At 33.3% G+C, this 16075-nt stretch overlaps 2 protein-coding genes across 2 annotated transcripts in view; both read left to right on the plus strand.

The window, feature by feature from the left end:
• The first annotated feature begins 1967 nt into the window (after positions 1-1967).
• Positions 1968-4620, plus strand: LOC135837708 (uncharacterized). Its single transcript, XM_065353112.1, has 9 exons — positions 1968-2244; positions 2442-2596; positions 2703-2823; positions 2918-3052; positions 3430-3543; positions 3642-3774; positions 4037-4153; positions 4231-4342; positions 4417-4620. Exons 1-9 carry the CDS (start codon positions 2096-2098, stop codon positions 4482-4484), a joined length of 1104 nt encoding a protein of 367 aa, XP_065209184.1. The 5' UTR covers positions 1968-2095; the 3' UTR covers positions 4485-4620.
• Positions 4621-5934: 1314 nt separating this feature from the next.
• The window catches only part of rk (rickets), a 38009-nt gene continuing 27868 nt past the window's right edge, over positions 5935-16075 (plus strand). Inside the window, exons 1-2 of the mRNA XM_065353002.1 lie at positions 5935-8058; positions 11857-12505. Coding sequence (XP_065209074.1) covers positions 12258-12505 — 248 coding nt within the window. The 5' untranslated portion in view covers positions 5935-8058; positions 11857-12257. The remainder of the gene's footprint in view (positions 8059-11856; positions 12506-16075) is intronic.

A 16075-nucleotide genomic window follows, 5' to 3' on the forward strand; every position in this document is an offset into this window, starting at 1 on the left:
AAATTGAATTAAACTCATGATTCTTCAAAAGTGATTTTAAAAAAATTTGATAAGAATTCTTGATTTTCTGAAGTTTTGCTGACATTTTATCCACAATTTGAAGATCACATGAGACTTTTTTCAAAAATCCCAAAAGCCATGATACAATTTTGGCATGGAAATTCTTCAACATGGTACCTGACGGATTTTTTTTGGTTGAAAAAAATCATCGCTACTTTTTTCAACTCAATTTTCAGAAAACTTTCCATTCAAGCCCCCCCCCCTCCACACATACACAAAATTAACAAAGTCACATTTTTCACACGAAAGTTTTTAAATAAATTGAAATAGGAAGAAAATTTGCATACTTACAAAGCATTTTTCAATTTCATCAACAAAAAAAGTTTTTTTTTCAATGATTTAAAGGTTTTTGTTGCGCACTTGAATTTTTACATTTTTTTGACTAAATTCACTACTTTTTCACTACTTTCACTACCTTTTAGATATCGTGTTCGAATGTGCTCAAAAAAAGTTTTGATGGAAATTTTCGACTGACCTGCAAGTTCCTGACATTTGCAATTTTTAAGAGACGTTAAAAAGTAGGCACTAAATTAGATCGAAACTTTGAACTATCTCTTTACGTGACCTATTTTGATGGATCGTACATCTTTATTTCATAACTGGCCGAAAAATTGTCTCAATTTTGGACTCGTGATTCTTTAAGAACGCCCAAAAAACATTTTCGTTGAAATACCTGAATTTATCAATTTCCAAAAATTCCAAAAAACTGTTCTATAAAGATCCCAATAAATCATGACCAAATTTTGGACTCAAAATTCTTCAAAATTGATTTTCTCAAAAAAATTAATTCATTTTGATAGGTTGTGTGACAAATTTTTCAAAAATGCCAAAAATTATGAGGCCAATTTTAAGCTAAAAATTCTTTTAAATGCTCAAAAAAACAAGTTTGTCAAAATATTTGAAATCATTTTCAAAAAATGGCCACAAGATAATAAGATAATGGGGATTGGTCCTCGAAAGGGTGACCCATGGATAGTACGAGTAGATAATTACTCAATACTATCAGAATACTGCTAACTATTATTATTTTTTACATAAATTACGCAATGACTTACTCAATTCCATAAATACACAGCTAGAAATTCAACAGAAGGTAGGTATAGCAACCCTCAAAATACAAATCTGCACTCACCTGCAACAAAAAAATAACAATTTTGATTAGTTGATTTCAATTGCTTAACTAGTCAACAGTTAAATGTACGATGTATGATTATTGATTACAGTAAATGTACTTCTTGTAGGTCAGAAGAGGAAGGGTTATGGACAGGTCAATAAATTGAAGTTCTTATATTTTGCACAAAAATGCTTCCAGAAAGCGATTTCAAGTTGGAAACTCCAGTTGACAGATTTCACAAACTTTCTCGCAAAAAATTGGCCTGAAAAATTACTAGAAAAAAAAATTAATTCAAGCCATCAATCACTTCCGAAATCAAAAATTCCTCCAGTTTTCTCAAAACGATAAGTAATCACAATCACTCAAATCAGTGAAATTTTTCTCACCTCCTAGTTTCTACAATAAGTTAAATTCAGAATACCAGATCAACCATAAAACATTTCACAAAATACGACCTATATTCAACACACAGCCAAGTCGAGCCTGAATCAATTCCTCCATTCTTTTCAAAATTTTAAATGAAAATGTCAAAAATGATTGTAAAAATGACATCAAATTTACAATGGATGAGATGGCAACGAAGCATAACCCATCATTCGAGAAAACAGATACCTATTTTATCTCACATACTCGCATTACAAGTGTTTCAGTCGTGAAACAAAATAATTCGAATCGCACATCTCGCCATAATCCTTGTATCAACATTTCGTTACCTACTAAGTAATTCAAATAAAGATAACTTAATGAGCGACAACGTAGGTAGGTGTACATAATAAATGATAAGAATTTTGAATGCAACTAAACCCCATTCACAAGAACACACATCTTATAGTGTTTTCTATTTAAAAAGGTGGAGCGTTTCATAATTCAAAATTTGCGTATTTTTCATCCTGTTTTCTCTCATTTACAAAATTTTGGACGATGGACCCAAATACTGCGGCATCATTCTGTTGTGTAGCTGATTTCAAGGAATTTGCGTTACGTTCACTGCCGAAAAATGTTGTGGATTATTACTGCACCGGATCTGGCCAAGAAAACACCATACGAAATAACAGAACAGCTTTCGACAAGTAAGTGTTCAAACGTTATTTTTCACTCGATTAATTTATTAGCATACTTATTGGGAAAAATGAACCCGATTAATTGTACAGATAAGTAGTGGTTACCTGTCAATTATCTACATAGTCACACAGTACCCCATTTGCTTCGATCGTCAGAAAATTTCTCAAACTTTAGACAAATACACACACATTGCATATTGATTTAGATTGAGGATCAGACCACGGATACTGGTAGATGCACCTGGTAAAGTGGACATCTCGACAGAAGTTTTGGGCTGTCCTCTACAAATCCCATTTGGAATCGCTCCCAGTGCTATGCAGAAATTAGCCCACCCAGATGGAGAAATTGGAAACGCCAAAGGTACATACGAGTATTACAGTGGTTTTGTTGAATTTCGTATCGAGAAAATTATTAATTGATTAGGTAAATCTACATTAATCAATAATGATTCTTTGATTATGTTAAGCGATTGGAAAACTAGGTGGAGTTTACATTCACTCAACTATATCAACAACAAGTGTGGAAGAGGTAGCTTCTGCAGCTCCCGATACCATAAAATGGTTTCAAATTTACTTTTTAAAAGACAGGTTCGTAATTTAACCAGTTTTTATTCACTGAGGGGAAATCTTCAGACGAAAGAAAATCTCCGAGTAATATTAACCTACCCAATATTTATTTCAGAGAGCTTACGAAACGAGTTGTGCAAAAGGCAGAAAAGGTTGGATATCGAGCTTTGGTTTTCACAGCAGATGCTAATGTGATGGGATTACGTTATGCAGTCATGAAAAATCCAACGGAATTGCCCCCACATTTAAAGTAAATATTTTCTTGAAAAAAAAATCAAGAGATTATTCTAATTTCTAGTGAATTCAATAACCTCTCAGTTTCTTAATTGGATATGGTTTGAGTTGAAGCTTGTGTCATACAGGCTGAAAAGTTGAGAATTAAGAGCAAATTAAATCTGACGTTTCATGATTTTCATAATAATTCTGAAATCCATCTCGAGCCAAATATAAATTCTAAATTACGAGTCAGATTTCTCAAGTGAAACTTAATTTTTCAAAAAATAAGTGCATACAATAAAAAACTTTCAAAAACTTTTTAAAAAATGGCCACTTCCTGCAATATAACGAATAATGTATGTATAATCTGATTGTTTCGAAAATATTACTGATAATTTTGTTTACATTTAGGTTAGGCAACTTTGACTGGTCAGTTCCAGAAATAGATACCTTGGGATTGGATTCATACCTCAATCAGCTACTCGATCACAATATTTCTTGGAAAGATATAAAATGGCTCAAAGAGTTAAGTACATGAGTCCTCATATTTTACGAGTACATTAATGAGCATTTAAAAATAGTCTCCCTCGAATCATAATCATTCAACTCACATTTTATTTCAGAATAACAAAACTGCCGATTATTATAAAAGGTATTTTAACCGCCGAAGACGCATTATTAGCCATAGACCATGGAGTATCTGCAATAATTGTGTCGAATCATGGAGGACGACAATTAGATTCAGCACCTGCCTCGGTAGGTACCTACCTAAAGTTTTCTTTTTCAGCACTTACTTACCAAGTTTATTAAGCTTCAAATTGTAAGTAATCATATCGATCAAGTACTCAGCAAAAATTCTTTTTTTGAAATTTTCTTCATACCTACGTACTTATAAGCATTTCATCATTTTGGTCAAAAATTCGATACGTCGTCGTAATTTTCATTGAATAATTAATGAAAATTCAAACATACAAAGCACAACCATTAAAATATAACATTTCATGTCCTAAATAAACAGATCGAAGCACTTCGTGAAATAGTCAAAGTTGTCGGCGACAAAATAGATATTTTCTTCGACGGTGGGGTTGAATTTGGAATGGACATATTCAAAGCATTGGCACTAGGAGCAAAAATGGTAATTTTGACGTTTTGATATTAATCCAATCAAATTGAAACCTTTTTATTTCAATTTTTTTTTTTTTTTTGGAAAAGGTTTTCTTAGGAAAATCAGCTTTATGGGGTCTGACTTGTGGAGGAGAAAAAGGAATTCAAAAGTTACTGGAAATCTTACAACATGAACTCGTAACTACAATGGGATTAACAGGTCAGAAAAATTAAGAGACACAAATATAGGCCATTATTAAGTGATTTTATTTGCAAATTGGTTTCATTTTGCAGGTTGCCAGAATTTGAAGGCCATTAAAAAAAACATGGTCGTGCACGAATCATATTACGATACATTGTAATTTATCTGTTAATTAATTAAAATTATGTACGAGTATGTAAGTACCTACCTATCTACGTATTTAGTGTAGGTATGTAAATTGTAAGTATTCAAGTAAAAATATCTATTTCGAGGGAATTAGCTCATTTTCCATTATACTTCCACTCGTTACTACTTTCTAAATTTCAGCCGATGGCCAATTCACTAGATATTTAACCATCTATGTTCTTTCAGCATTTCTACAGATAAATGTAAAATATAGGGTATTTTCTTTTTTCTCATTTTTGGCTCAACTTTGAATTTCCAAAAATTCGTCGAAAATGAAGGAAATGAATTTTCAAAAATATGTACGAGTACTTCCCGTGTTAGAGAATCCAAATTTCAACAGAGGCTCGACGAAGTGATGTGTTTTGAAGGGGAGGGGAGGGGTGGGAGTGAGACTGAAATTTTCTCAACTTTTTTCGCCAGATATTCTCAACTTGTTACCTCGTACCCCCCCCCCCTCCCTCCCTCCCTCCCAATCATATATTCTTCCAGCCAATTTTGGCCATATGTAGTTCAAGGAAATTTTGTAAGGGGAGTTGGAAACAAAATTTTGAATAATCTTGAATTTTCAAAAATGATTATTTTATATGTACATACAAAGAATTATTGAAAAATTTATTACAAAGGTATTCGAAGCGCGAAATACGAGTAACATCATTATGAGTGCAAAAACTGGATTTTTATGACTTCGAAGTTTTAAAATTTTAACAATAATTTCAGGAAATTATAGTAATTTTTAAACATATGGGAATAAAGCATCATTTTTCATTTTTTTCAGGACAAATTTTAGGTTTTCAAAAAGAACAACTTTTGGCAAAAATTATAAATTGGTTACATTCGTACTTTTAATTCTCGCGAGTTCTCTGTTCCGAATTTTCAGTGATTTTTCCGCGAAATGAATTTTTGAAAGTTTTCCATTTTAATCATTTCCATGATTTTGTGTTGAATTTCACTGATTTGTTTTTCTGTTAAAATTTTTGTTCTTAAAATTCGGCGAAGCCTTTTTTCTTGAATTTTCGCGATTTACATAAAATTTTCTCCTAATTTTGCCCCAATTTAGGTAATTTTTTCCGCTTAAATTTTTGTAAAATTCTCGTTTTTACAGATTTTTTCAAATTTTTGAGTTTTTTTATGGTCTTTGAGATTTTATGGTTTTATTTCAAATTTTCTCGGGGGTTCTTTGATTTTTTTCACGTTTCATTCTTTACTTGAATTCTTGTAGATTCCACTATTTCCCAATTTTTCGACGATTTTCGCCGAATTTTCATGTTTTTTTTTGGGCTTAAATTTTTATGAAGTTTCCGAAATTTTATCGTGAATTTTCGTGAGATTTTTTTCCAATTTTTACCGTGTTTTTTTTTTAAATTTTAGTGCTTTTTACTTAAATTATTTCTTCTACTTAAATTTTTGTGGAATTCTCGTATTTACAGATTTTTTCAAATTTTTGAGTTTTTTTATTGTCTTTAAGATTTTATGGTTTTATTTCGAATTTTCCCGGGGCTTCTTTGATTTTTTTCACGTTCCATTCTTTATTTGAATTCTTGTAGATTCTATTTCCCAATATTTCGACGATTTTCGTCGAATTTTTATGTTTCTTTTTGAGCTTAAATTTTTGTGAAGTTTCCGAAATTTTATTGTAAATTTTCGTGAGATTTTTTTTTCAATTTTTTCTGTGTTTTTTTCTAATTTTAGTGCTTTTTACTCAAATTTTTTCGCAGGATTTTTTCTACCTTTCATCGAATTTTTATTCTGGAATTGTCGTGATTTTTTTCAACTTTTTAGATTTTAACAGGTTGAATTTTGCTCTTGAATTTTATTCATAGGGACTTATGATTTTGAGTTTGGTACATATTTTAGAGTAAGTTGGAATTTTCTGGCAGTTTTGATTGGAATGAAATGTCCTTCTTTTGGCAAATTTCTAGTACCTATGGTTTTTGATAATTTTTGATTTTTCCAACTTACACAAATTCTTTTCAACCATTCCCATCCCACATTTCCCAACCTTCTCTAATTCACCTAATTTATCCCAAAAATTCCCAAATTTCCGCTCACATTTTTCAGTCAAGAGAAAGAACCCCCTCCCCCCACCGTCCGGCACACCTCTGCCTCTCAAGACTAAAAAAAGTTGATTTTAGAGCTACTTTTCGACTTCTTTTTTCAAGAACTTTACAACAATCTGCTGCTCTTCTGCCAAATGACGTAAAGGGTCCGAATTTGCAACGTTCAAAAGGACATTTCATACATAGATTTTTCTGAGTCGAGATGATTCATTTTTTATAAAATTTTGCTATTTTATGATTGAAAAAGTAACCATTAACACTGAAATACCAGCTATACACGAGCCCACTTCTTTTTTCTATACTCGTACCAAGCTCTACGTGGCAATACAATAAAAGAGAAATCAAATTGCGTTATTTTTTCCAACGTGGACCTACACAATTCTATGTACTACTTCTCAAACTTGTGTAAAATCTCGAGAATTTATTCTTCGCTCGACCTGGCAACACTTCTTTTCATTGCGCTTCCTACCTGGTATACTTGTATCCGTTTTTCGAGAGAGTCAGACACACTGGGAACTCTCAGTTCCGCGCAGGTCGTGCGGTCATCGCATTTATTCGCGTTAGCGTCGTATAGCATTTTACACTTTCGCGTTTTTATTTTCGCTTCAATTTTTTGTTTGTTTTTTTTTCCTCCTCTCTATTAATACCATTTTTTATTATTTTTTCGATCGAATAAATTTTCGTAACCTTATTTCGTCTTTATTTAGTACGTCGGTACCAGTATAGTTTCTACTTTCAATCTTCGCTACGAAAAATATTGTCGTAGGTACTCGTACGTACGTATACATATAAGCATAGGCATTACCTACATACGTAAATAACCAAAAAATGAAACGAATTTTAGAGGGAAAAAAATTCGGATTTTCATCTCGTTCACGATGATGGCGAATTAATCGAATATAATAAATGATAAGAAAAACGATGAGAGTAGAATTTGGACCGCGTTCCATGTATCTCGTATATGCAGCAGCAAACGTTGTCTTCTTATGTGGCGGAGAGAACTAGTCGTAGTCGTCGATCAATAACCTCGGTGCAAGTACACTGATCTGTATCTGTATCAGTATCAGTATCAAGTTTACGTTTACGCCACCGTATGTATGTGTTCTGCGCGCTTATGTGTAGTGTAGTGAAGTGAAGTGGTGTCCAGTGTATTAGCTCTGTGCGCGATTTACGATTTAGTTACTCATCTTTGTAGTACATACATACGTATATTTATTGCGGTAGTTTCGAATTTGGAATTTGAATTTTCGCGGGTTCGTTGAGACGAGAAAATTGTCGCTGTCGGATTTGCGCCCAAGTGTTTACGTTACGTATTGTTGTGTGTTCGCGTATATGCATATTATACGTCGTCTTATTGCTGCCGCCACTACTGATGTTGCCGCCGCTGTCGCCGATGGCGTCCAAAGTCCCGTTTCGCGTTCATCGTGATAAATATAGCACGTTTGTCATCGACTCTCATCCTATCATCTATCGCTGGTTTCCGAATTTTAGGTAAGAAACTCGTACTTGGACGTATTACCTACTATGCTACGACGCGACGCCAATATACGATGTCAGGATGTCTACGAAACTCCAAGAAGCTGAATTCGTACTTTTTTTTATGTCTACCTTTTCCGCATTCTTTCGAAATGAAATTCGGTACCTACCACGTCAACTCTACCCATGGTCTAACCCTCCTCCCTCTAAAAAAAGGTATTAGGAAAATTCATAGCGCGAAATTAATAGCAGGGAAAATTCTTAGCATTTATATAATCACTCTGCATGAATCAAAAAATTCAGAAGTTTCCTTTTCGCGAGAAAATTTTTGAAATTCGAACGAATTGCTGAATGTAGTCTAAAACCAACCCCAAGTCCACATTTTAGCATTTTGAGCTGATTTGGAGCTTCTAGTAATTTTTCCATGCCTTCTGGAGAAATTGAAAATTGTGCTGGAGGCTTTAGAATGGCTTGGAGGGATGAAATTTGGATTCCGGAGGGTTAATGAGTTAATTTTAGGACTAATTTTCATAATTTCTACTAATTGAGTACCTATACGTATTTTTTTCAAAAAGAGCATTAAATCACTAAAAATGGTCAATTTTGGATTTTCCAAAGTTCACCAAAAAAATCAAAATTTTTGTAATAAGTATGTACGACGTGTACGTGTAGGTACCTACTTCTCTGGCGGTGCTTTGGATATTTTTCTGCTATGAATTTCTCCAGCTATTAATTTCGCGAGGTGAATTTTCCAGACACCGCAGATTTCTTTTCAACAAAATAACACTGAATTATGACCCAGGCTGATTAAAAAAAAATATTCGGTTTTTGATTGAAAAAAAAAACCAGCAGTAACTTTCGATAGAACGTACGTACACATAGAAAAATCTAATAATTAATAAAAAGTTATTTGGGTCTTGCTCATTTTTTTTTTGGTAAGTTTCTTGTATTAGGAGAGATGAGAAATCGCTATCATTAGCTTCTAAACCGACCGACCATGGGGCAGGATTCCCCCCAGAAATTAATGAATTAATTTTACTCACCAAGTCACCATAACGCACAACTTTGGAATCTACATACCTACTCGTAATTATCCGAGACTGCTGCAACTTGAAAAAAAAACCTGTTCGCGGTGTTAAAAGATCCTTAATGGAGAGTAATTTCAAAAATCTCCAAGTACTAAAAATTTCAAAAGTTCAATTTATGGTTTGCCAAATTTCAGAGCAATGATTTAAAAATATGAAATAAGCTCAAGAAGCATGAATTTTCACGGTAGGTATTCATGACAATGAAGTTTCTGCGATGGGAATTGTTACAGGCACAAAGGCCCAAAATTTTGGTCAAATTGTAAAAAAAAAATGTCAAATATTGTGGAAAATATTGTTTTATTTGTACGTTTTTAAAAACGATAACCCACTCGTATAAAAAGATTTTTTCTGTTTACAGATTTTTTGGTTGGAGGGAGGGGGGGTTATTGGGGGACGTTAGCGGGACCAAATCAAAAAAACAGGATGATATTCGTATTCACCTCTCTCAAGAACCTAACAAACCATAAGTTACACGATTTTTTCCTTTTGCAGGAAATTTTGTGAGTCAATGAAAGGCATCGAGGGGGGGGGGTGTTCTAATCGAAAAAAATAAGCCATTTTTCGTATTTAGTGCTCTAGAAAACATGTAAAACGATATGTCACACGGTATTTGAAATTTTTCAACATTTTGACAAAATTTGCCCCCCCCCCCCATCCACAATGGTTTAGAAAATCCCATGACATAAAGTTCATAGTTGTAAAAGTCATACAAAGTGTGCTTCGTGGATTTTTTTCAAATTATAGCTCCAAAATTTGGCAAACTTTTGAAAAAGCTCAACTTTGAATTTTTTTGAAACTACATACATAATATTTTCAATAATTATTTTTTTTTTAAACGCCACCAAAATATTGTCTTCAAGTTGCAGCAATACCGAGCAATTGGATTTTAAATTCGGGCATTACATACTCAAGTAGAGAAATTTCAAATGCTGAAAAAAAGAAACTCCTCCCCTAGCTCAGCTGCTTCAAAGTATTTGGGAGAGGGGGGCAAATGATAACGATTTTCCTTTTTTTCCAGTACATATACCAATACCTATACTTATACACCTAAACAATCTACAAAACGATTTTGGTTACAATTGGGGCACCGAAACCCAAAACACGACTGCTCTAGGACATGGAATGACCCTTAAAGTTGAATTTTTTATGGGATCACAGGGTGTCCAAGACTTCTGTTGGTCTTGTTTTTCTCCGTATCATAATTTTCAGCATTATTGAAGTGAAAATTGAAATGTTCTTTAATTCCATCTTTCTTTAAAATCAAAATATTTCAGTCTAAAATTTTGTTTGAAAAGATTTCGACCACTTCCTTCACTGATTAACACTTTCGCGCACTCTTTTTCATTTTTAATATTGGTATTTTAAATTTAGAATTTTCAATTTTCATAAAAAAAACTGTTCTCGAGTGATTACACGATCAAAAAATTCTAAAAAAGTTTTTGAAGTCACGTCACCCCCCCCACTTAATTTTAAAAATCGTACAGATTTACTTCTTCAAATTTAAAATTTAAAATCAACCGCTTTTTCATTCAAAATTAAGACTTTTCAACTTTAACGATGTAAATTTGCAATAAAACGAATCATCAAAAATTCCCACCCCCCTTCCCTTCACCGTTTGAAAAATATATTGAAATATTAAAGAAAATATCTCGTTTTTCCATATTTTATATCGAACTTTGAAATTCGAAAATTTAACAATTCTGAGTCAACGAACTCAAATATTGACTGATGGGATAATTTTGCATATTTTTTTAATGAGTGTAGACCCAAAACTTTCACCAGTTCGGATTCCTCTCCTATTAGGTGCCTACAGCCCATGTTAAAAAATTAATATTTCGCAATAAAAACCCAATTTTTTTGGCCTTGTCTCTCTAGTTTCCGACTAAAATCAATAAATGAAGTATCGGTACAAAATATAATTTACCTATCTAGTAATTTCTTTCCTCCAATCCAAGGTGTACCTAACGAAAATTTTTTCAAATTCACATTTCAAGAGAATAAATGGGAAATTTAAAAGTTAGATTCAAAAGATATGAAAAACTCTCAAAAAGTTTTCATACTCGCTTATTCACTCGCACAAAAAAAAACTTTTCCCTTATGCGTTTAAAGTAGGTATCAGAAAATCATATAATTTATTCAAAAAACATCCCGTTTACCAATTTTTTTCCTCTTAAACTTATATTTCGTTTTTTGATAAGTTTCCTACATGCTTTATCTTCCTGCACTTTCACTACTTTATAACATAAAAATGATATCGTAACAGCAAATGACACGTAGAAGATGTAAACGTTTTCAACGACTTCTTAAATTTTGCTTAAACAAGTTGCATTCCCCTGTTTCGAAAATATTTCATTGTTTTTGCTATTTGGTGCTGATTTAAAGCAATTTCAGATTCAGATCGTTTTTGAGCAGTTCTGGAGGCTCTAGCAAATGTTTGAAGATTGGGTTATAGAAATAAGAAATATGGCATGTGTACCATTCTTTCAACCTCGAAAAACTAACAATGCACTCGAATTGTATGATTATTGATTCTTCTAAGAGATAGCTGTTGGTCTAGCCATTCATGTACCCAACTCATCATAAACGTGTCATAAACGCGCCTCCGGAGTTATTCCGGATCCTGTAGCACTGTACCTTTTCTTGTGCCTTACCTACACAAGTACATATCTCCTTGCTTCGGTGATTCCATCCAATAAAATATGATTTTATTGTTTTGCTTTTACAGATTGGAAAAAATGCGACAGCTGCCAGGCGAATCACCTGCGCAATTGAATCACTAAACTCAGCGATAGAATAAAAATGCCGACCAAAACTTCGAATCAAGCGTTATATCCTACGTAAAACGCAACGATGGCGCGATGGTAATTCGATAATTTGTTGTCGACATTGCGTCCAGAGTTGTGTTTACCTGCGATCGCCTGCCTCTGCCTGTCTGCCTTCTTAGCATCTGTAGAGCTCTAGAGAGTCACTCTATATCTACACCTATATAGCGAGTAGATATACCTAGTTAGCCAGTGGCGAGTACTTTTGCACGGGTATCTGCACCTCCACCTACCCAATAGCCACAGTATCGACCGGCGCCGCGTAACGGATTTTGATCGGATTGCTTGCGGCTGCGGTCGAGGTATGCTGAATCAAATTGGAAATCGGAACGGTAATCGGATGCGAGTGACGGCGGCAGTCGCCCAGGCGTTCATTATCATAGCAGCGTTGCTGTTGGACCATGGCACCGCGTCCAAAAAGTTGACCCGTTGCGCGGCCGAAGAACTGAAATTCTGTCTCTGCGATAATCTTACCCATGTCACTGAAATTTATTGCCGTGGTGTCGGGCTGACCGGCGTACCTAGCAGCCTGCCTTCTTCTCTTATTATATTGTAAGTATAACTTTTCATCACCTTTAATAACGGATATTGAGTACAATATGTAGTATACAAGCTAAAATATCTATACTTTTCCTAAAGCTATCATACCAAACTATCGCTATACACACACAAATGACTGGTTTGGTACACTCAAAGTTCAGAATGTTGCTATACGTAAGCTGTGTAATGTTGAAAAAAAGTTGCAATAATTTCGATCAATCAGAATTGAGAATTTTGAAATGAATTGAATTGACATGAAAATTATACTAAATTGAAAAAATATTAATCAAACGCCAAAATTTATCCAAAAATTATTGAAAATGAGAAAAAATGGTAGAATAGGGCACATATTTAATAAAAATTGCATACAATAGCGAAAACATAAAAAAAGGTAGTTAAAATCGACGAAAAATTGCGGTCGGCCTCCTCGAAGATTGCGATTTGAGTTTCTGAACATCCCTGATGTATTGAATAATTCAAAATTCAATACCACCTTTAGCCCTCTACTAAGCGTTAGAAGATTGGTGGATCTAAAAATTACAATTTTCATCAAATTTATAGCACTTTTTCAATTAAAAAATTCCTTTCAGGAAAAACTAACGTCGAATTTGTGTTAAGCAGGTCAGAATACCCCGATTAGCACATTTTGTAAGATAATTTCCATCAAACTAACCAAATTCACTTTTTTTGCCCAATTTTTTTCAGCATCTCGAACAATTATAAGTATTACCTAAATAAGATAAATGAAAAAAATATGAATTTTGAAGATTTGACCGAAATGGTCGTAAAAAGTGTGATAATCGGGGTATTTTGACCTGCTGAGCAAGAATCCTGCGTTAGTTTTTCGTAAAAAGACGAATATTTAATGTCAAAAAAGCGCTTTCAAATTGATAAGAAATTATGAATTTTCAAGATCTTAAAGTGGTATTGAATTTTCAATTCAATGGGCTAGCGATGTTCAGAAATTCAAATAGCAACTTTCGAAGATGGTGGCCAAAGGACTGCACGTGTTTTACTACCCAAAAATGGCAAAAAAAAACACGATTGTTTCAAAAATGACCCCATTTTGGGGACCTCTGGCTCAGCTTCCTGAACTGCTGGAAAGCTCGAAATTTTTTCAAGTAAGTAGTCTCCCACTCAAAGTAAACTTTTCCACCAATTTTTGTGCAAATCCGGGATGTGTTTTATTTTTTTTTGACTCCACCCTAATGATCACACAAACCAGAACATTATTCAATCTATCAACGAAAATCGTGAAAAATTATCCTATTTGAGCAAATCTTTCGCGAACGAATGAGTCGTCTGAAAAATCAAATTGACAGTTCTCATCACTATCATCAAAAGCTGGACTGAAATCGTCTTTCTCAAAAATGGAAAATCATTCGAAAACAACAAAATCATCGCCTAAATTAAATCTAACGAAGTAATGATAAGAGGATGTGGTAAAATTTGAGCTGCAAATCGCCAATTTTTACGAAAATGGGTTGAAAATTTTTTCATCTCAAGGATTTCACGTTGATCAGACCAAAATATTGAAAGATATCATTTTTGAAATTGGTGAAATGTTTTGGAATGCAGTGGTGTCAATTTTTTGGTCATTTCTGCCAATTTCAAAAAAACGAAAAAAATAGCTAAAAATTTAGGTAAGTACAATTTTTTTTTTTGATTTTTTGAAGTAGGTAGAAATGGCTGAAAAATTAGCACCACTATGTTCCAAAACATTCGCCCAATTCCAGAAACGATATCTTTCAAATTTTGGCTTGATTGATGTGAAATATTTGGGAAAGAAAAAAATTATAAAACGTCAATTTACGCAAAAATTAGCGATTTGTAAATTTTCAACTGACCAGTAGAACCCTAAAAGTGGTCTTGGATTTTGACTCCAGGGTCTCCTCCAGAACTAAAAATTTTTCCGAAACTTTTCTGGATTTGGTAAAAATCAGCCGACTTTTTTTTCGCAATCGGCTCTGAAGTATACACATGTCCAAACAAAACAAAAAGTTTTCAAATCTATCAATGAAAATTTCGCATGATTCATTCACGAACGATTTTCTCACACAGGAAAAATCGTTCGCGAAGAAATTAATGAATAAAATTGAGAAATAAAATTCGGTACAGATGACACAACGAGACTATTGTGATTTAACATCAAAAAGTGGGCACAATTCGGTCGTGAACAGTTTTCTCAGGAGAGACAAAATATCATTCGAAAACAATTGAGTCGCAATTAAATCAAATCCTGTGAAAGAGGACGTGGCAAAATTTAACTTTTTCAAATACTTACATACATCAACAAAAATTATTGAAGTTGATTCGCTTGCAAATAATTTATTCAGAAACGAGGAATCGTTCGAGAACGACTGAATCACTTGGAAATTAAATCAGACACAAAATGAAACGAAACGATTTTCAATCTATCAATATAAATTGCGAATGAATTCGTTCACGAACGATTTTTAAATTTTTTCACTGAGCAAATCGTTCGCGAACGAATGAATCACTCAAAAATTGAATTATGCATAGATGTGGGTGATGAAACTTAACATTTTTAATTCTATTATCAAAAACTGAACTCAATTCGATCGCGAAAGAATTGCTCAAAATCAATGAATCAATCTAGAACGAATGAATCACTATCACGTAAATCAAATATAGTGAAAGATGACGTGGTAAATCGCGAAATTTGACTTTTTGAAATCTATCAACAACAACTTGAGTTGATTCGCTAGCGAATGATTTGTTCAGAAACGATGAATCGTTCGAGAACGACTGAATCACTTGGAAGAAATCAAATTAGACACAAGATGGAACGAAACAATCTCCAATCTATCAATATGTATATGTAAATTGCGAATGGATTCGTTCACGAACGATTTTCAAATTTTTTCACTGAGCAAATCGTTCGCGAACGAATAAATCACTCAAAAATCGAATTACGCGTTGATAAGGCGATGACACTTGACATTTTTAATCCTATTAAGGGTAAGGGCACCAATTATGGACCAGTCCGCAATATGGACCAGCGCCCGTTCTCATTGGTAATTAGCGCAATCTATCAGGAAAAAATGTATTCTGATCTATTTTTCATCAAAAAAACGAATGAGACAAAAATTACAACTGTAAAGTCAAAACTCGCTGAGAAATTTACAAAAAACTGTTTTGAGACACTGAAAAATTTTTTCAGTGTGTTTTTCAACTTTTATTAAAATATATATGTGGTGTAATTTTCTAAATGGCATTGATGTTTATAATATCAAAAAAGGATGTAGTTTCTGCTGGAGTGATCAGTTTTTGCTAAAAATGAGGGTATGTACAGAAATTTTTGGTGTAAAGTTTTTTTTATGGGGTGCGCTAATATGGACCACCTGTGATATTGAATTTTTTACTCATTTTTTACAGCCGCTGAAAAGGGGAATGCTTGAAATACTTTTTTTTGTTCATTTCTACTAATAAATATGATGTTTTGAAACGTAAAAATATGTTTATTTTAAAATTATTCTTTAGGTGGTCCATATTAGACGTCCAAAATTTTGAACTGTCATTTTGACACTCGTCATTCAACAATTTGAAAAAATATTCAAA

This window comes from Planococcus citri, chromosome 1 (genome assembly GCF_950023065.1).
Source record: "Planococcus citri chromosome 1, ihPlaCitr1.1, whole genome shotgun sequence".
Taxonomy (NCBI): domain Eukaryota; kingdom Metazoa; phylum Arthropoda; class Insecta; order Hemiptera; family Pseudococcidae; genus Planococcus; species Planococcus citri.

Coding starts and splice junctions, on each gene's coding strand:
- LOC135837708 (XM_065353112.1), top strand. CDS start 2,096: ATGGACCCAAATACTGCGGCATCATTCTGTTGTGTAGCTGATTTCAAG. Junction 3,544..3,641: donor GATATAAAATGGCTCAAAGA/GTTAAGTACATG, acceptor ATTTTATTTCAG/AATAACAAAACTGCCGATTA. Junction 3,775..4,036: donor TAGATTCAGCACCTGCCTCG/GTAGGTACCTAC, acceptor CTAAATAAACAG/ATCGAAGCACTTCGTGAAAT.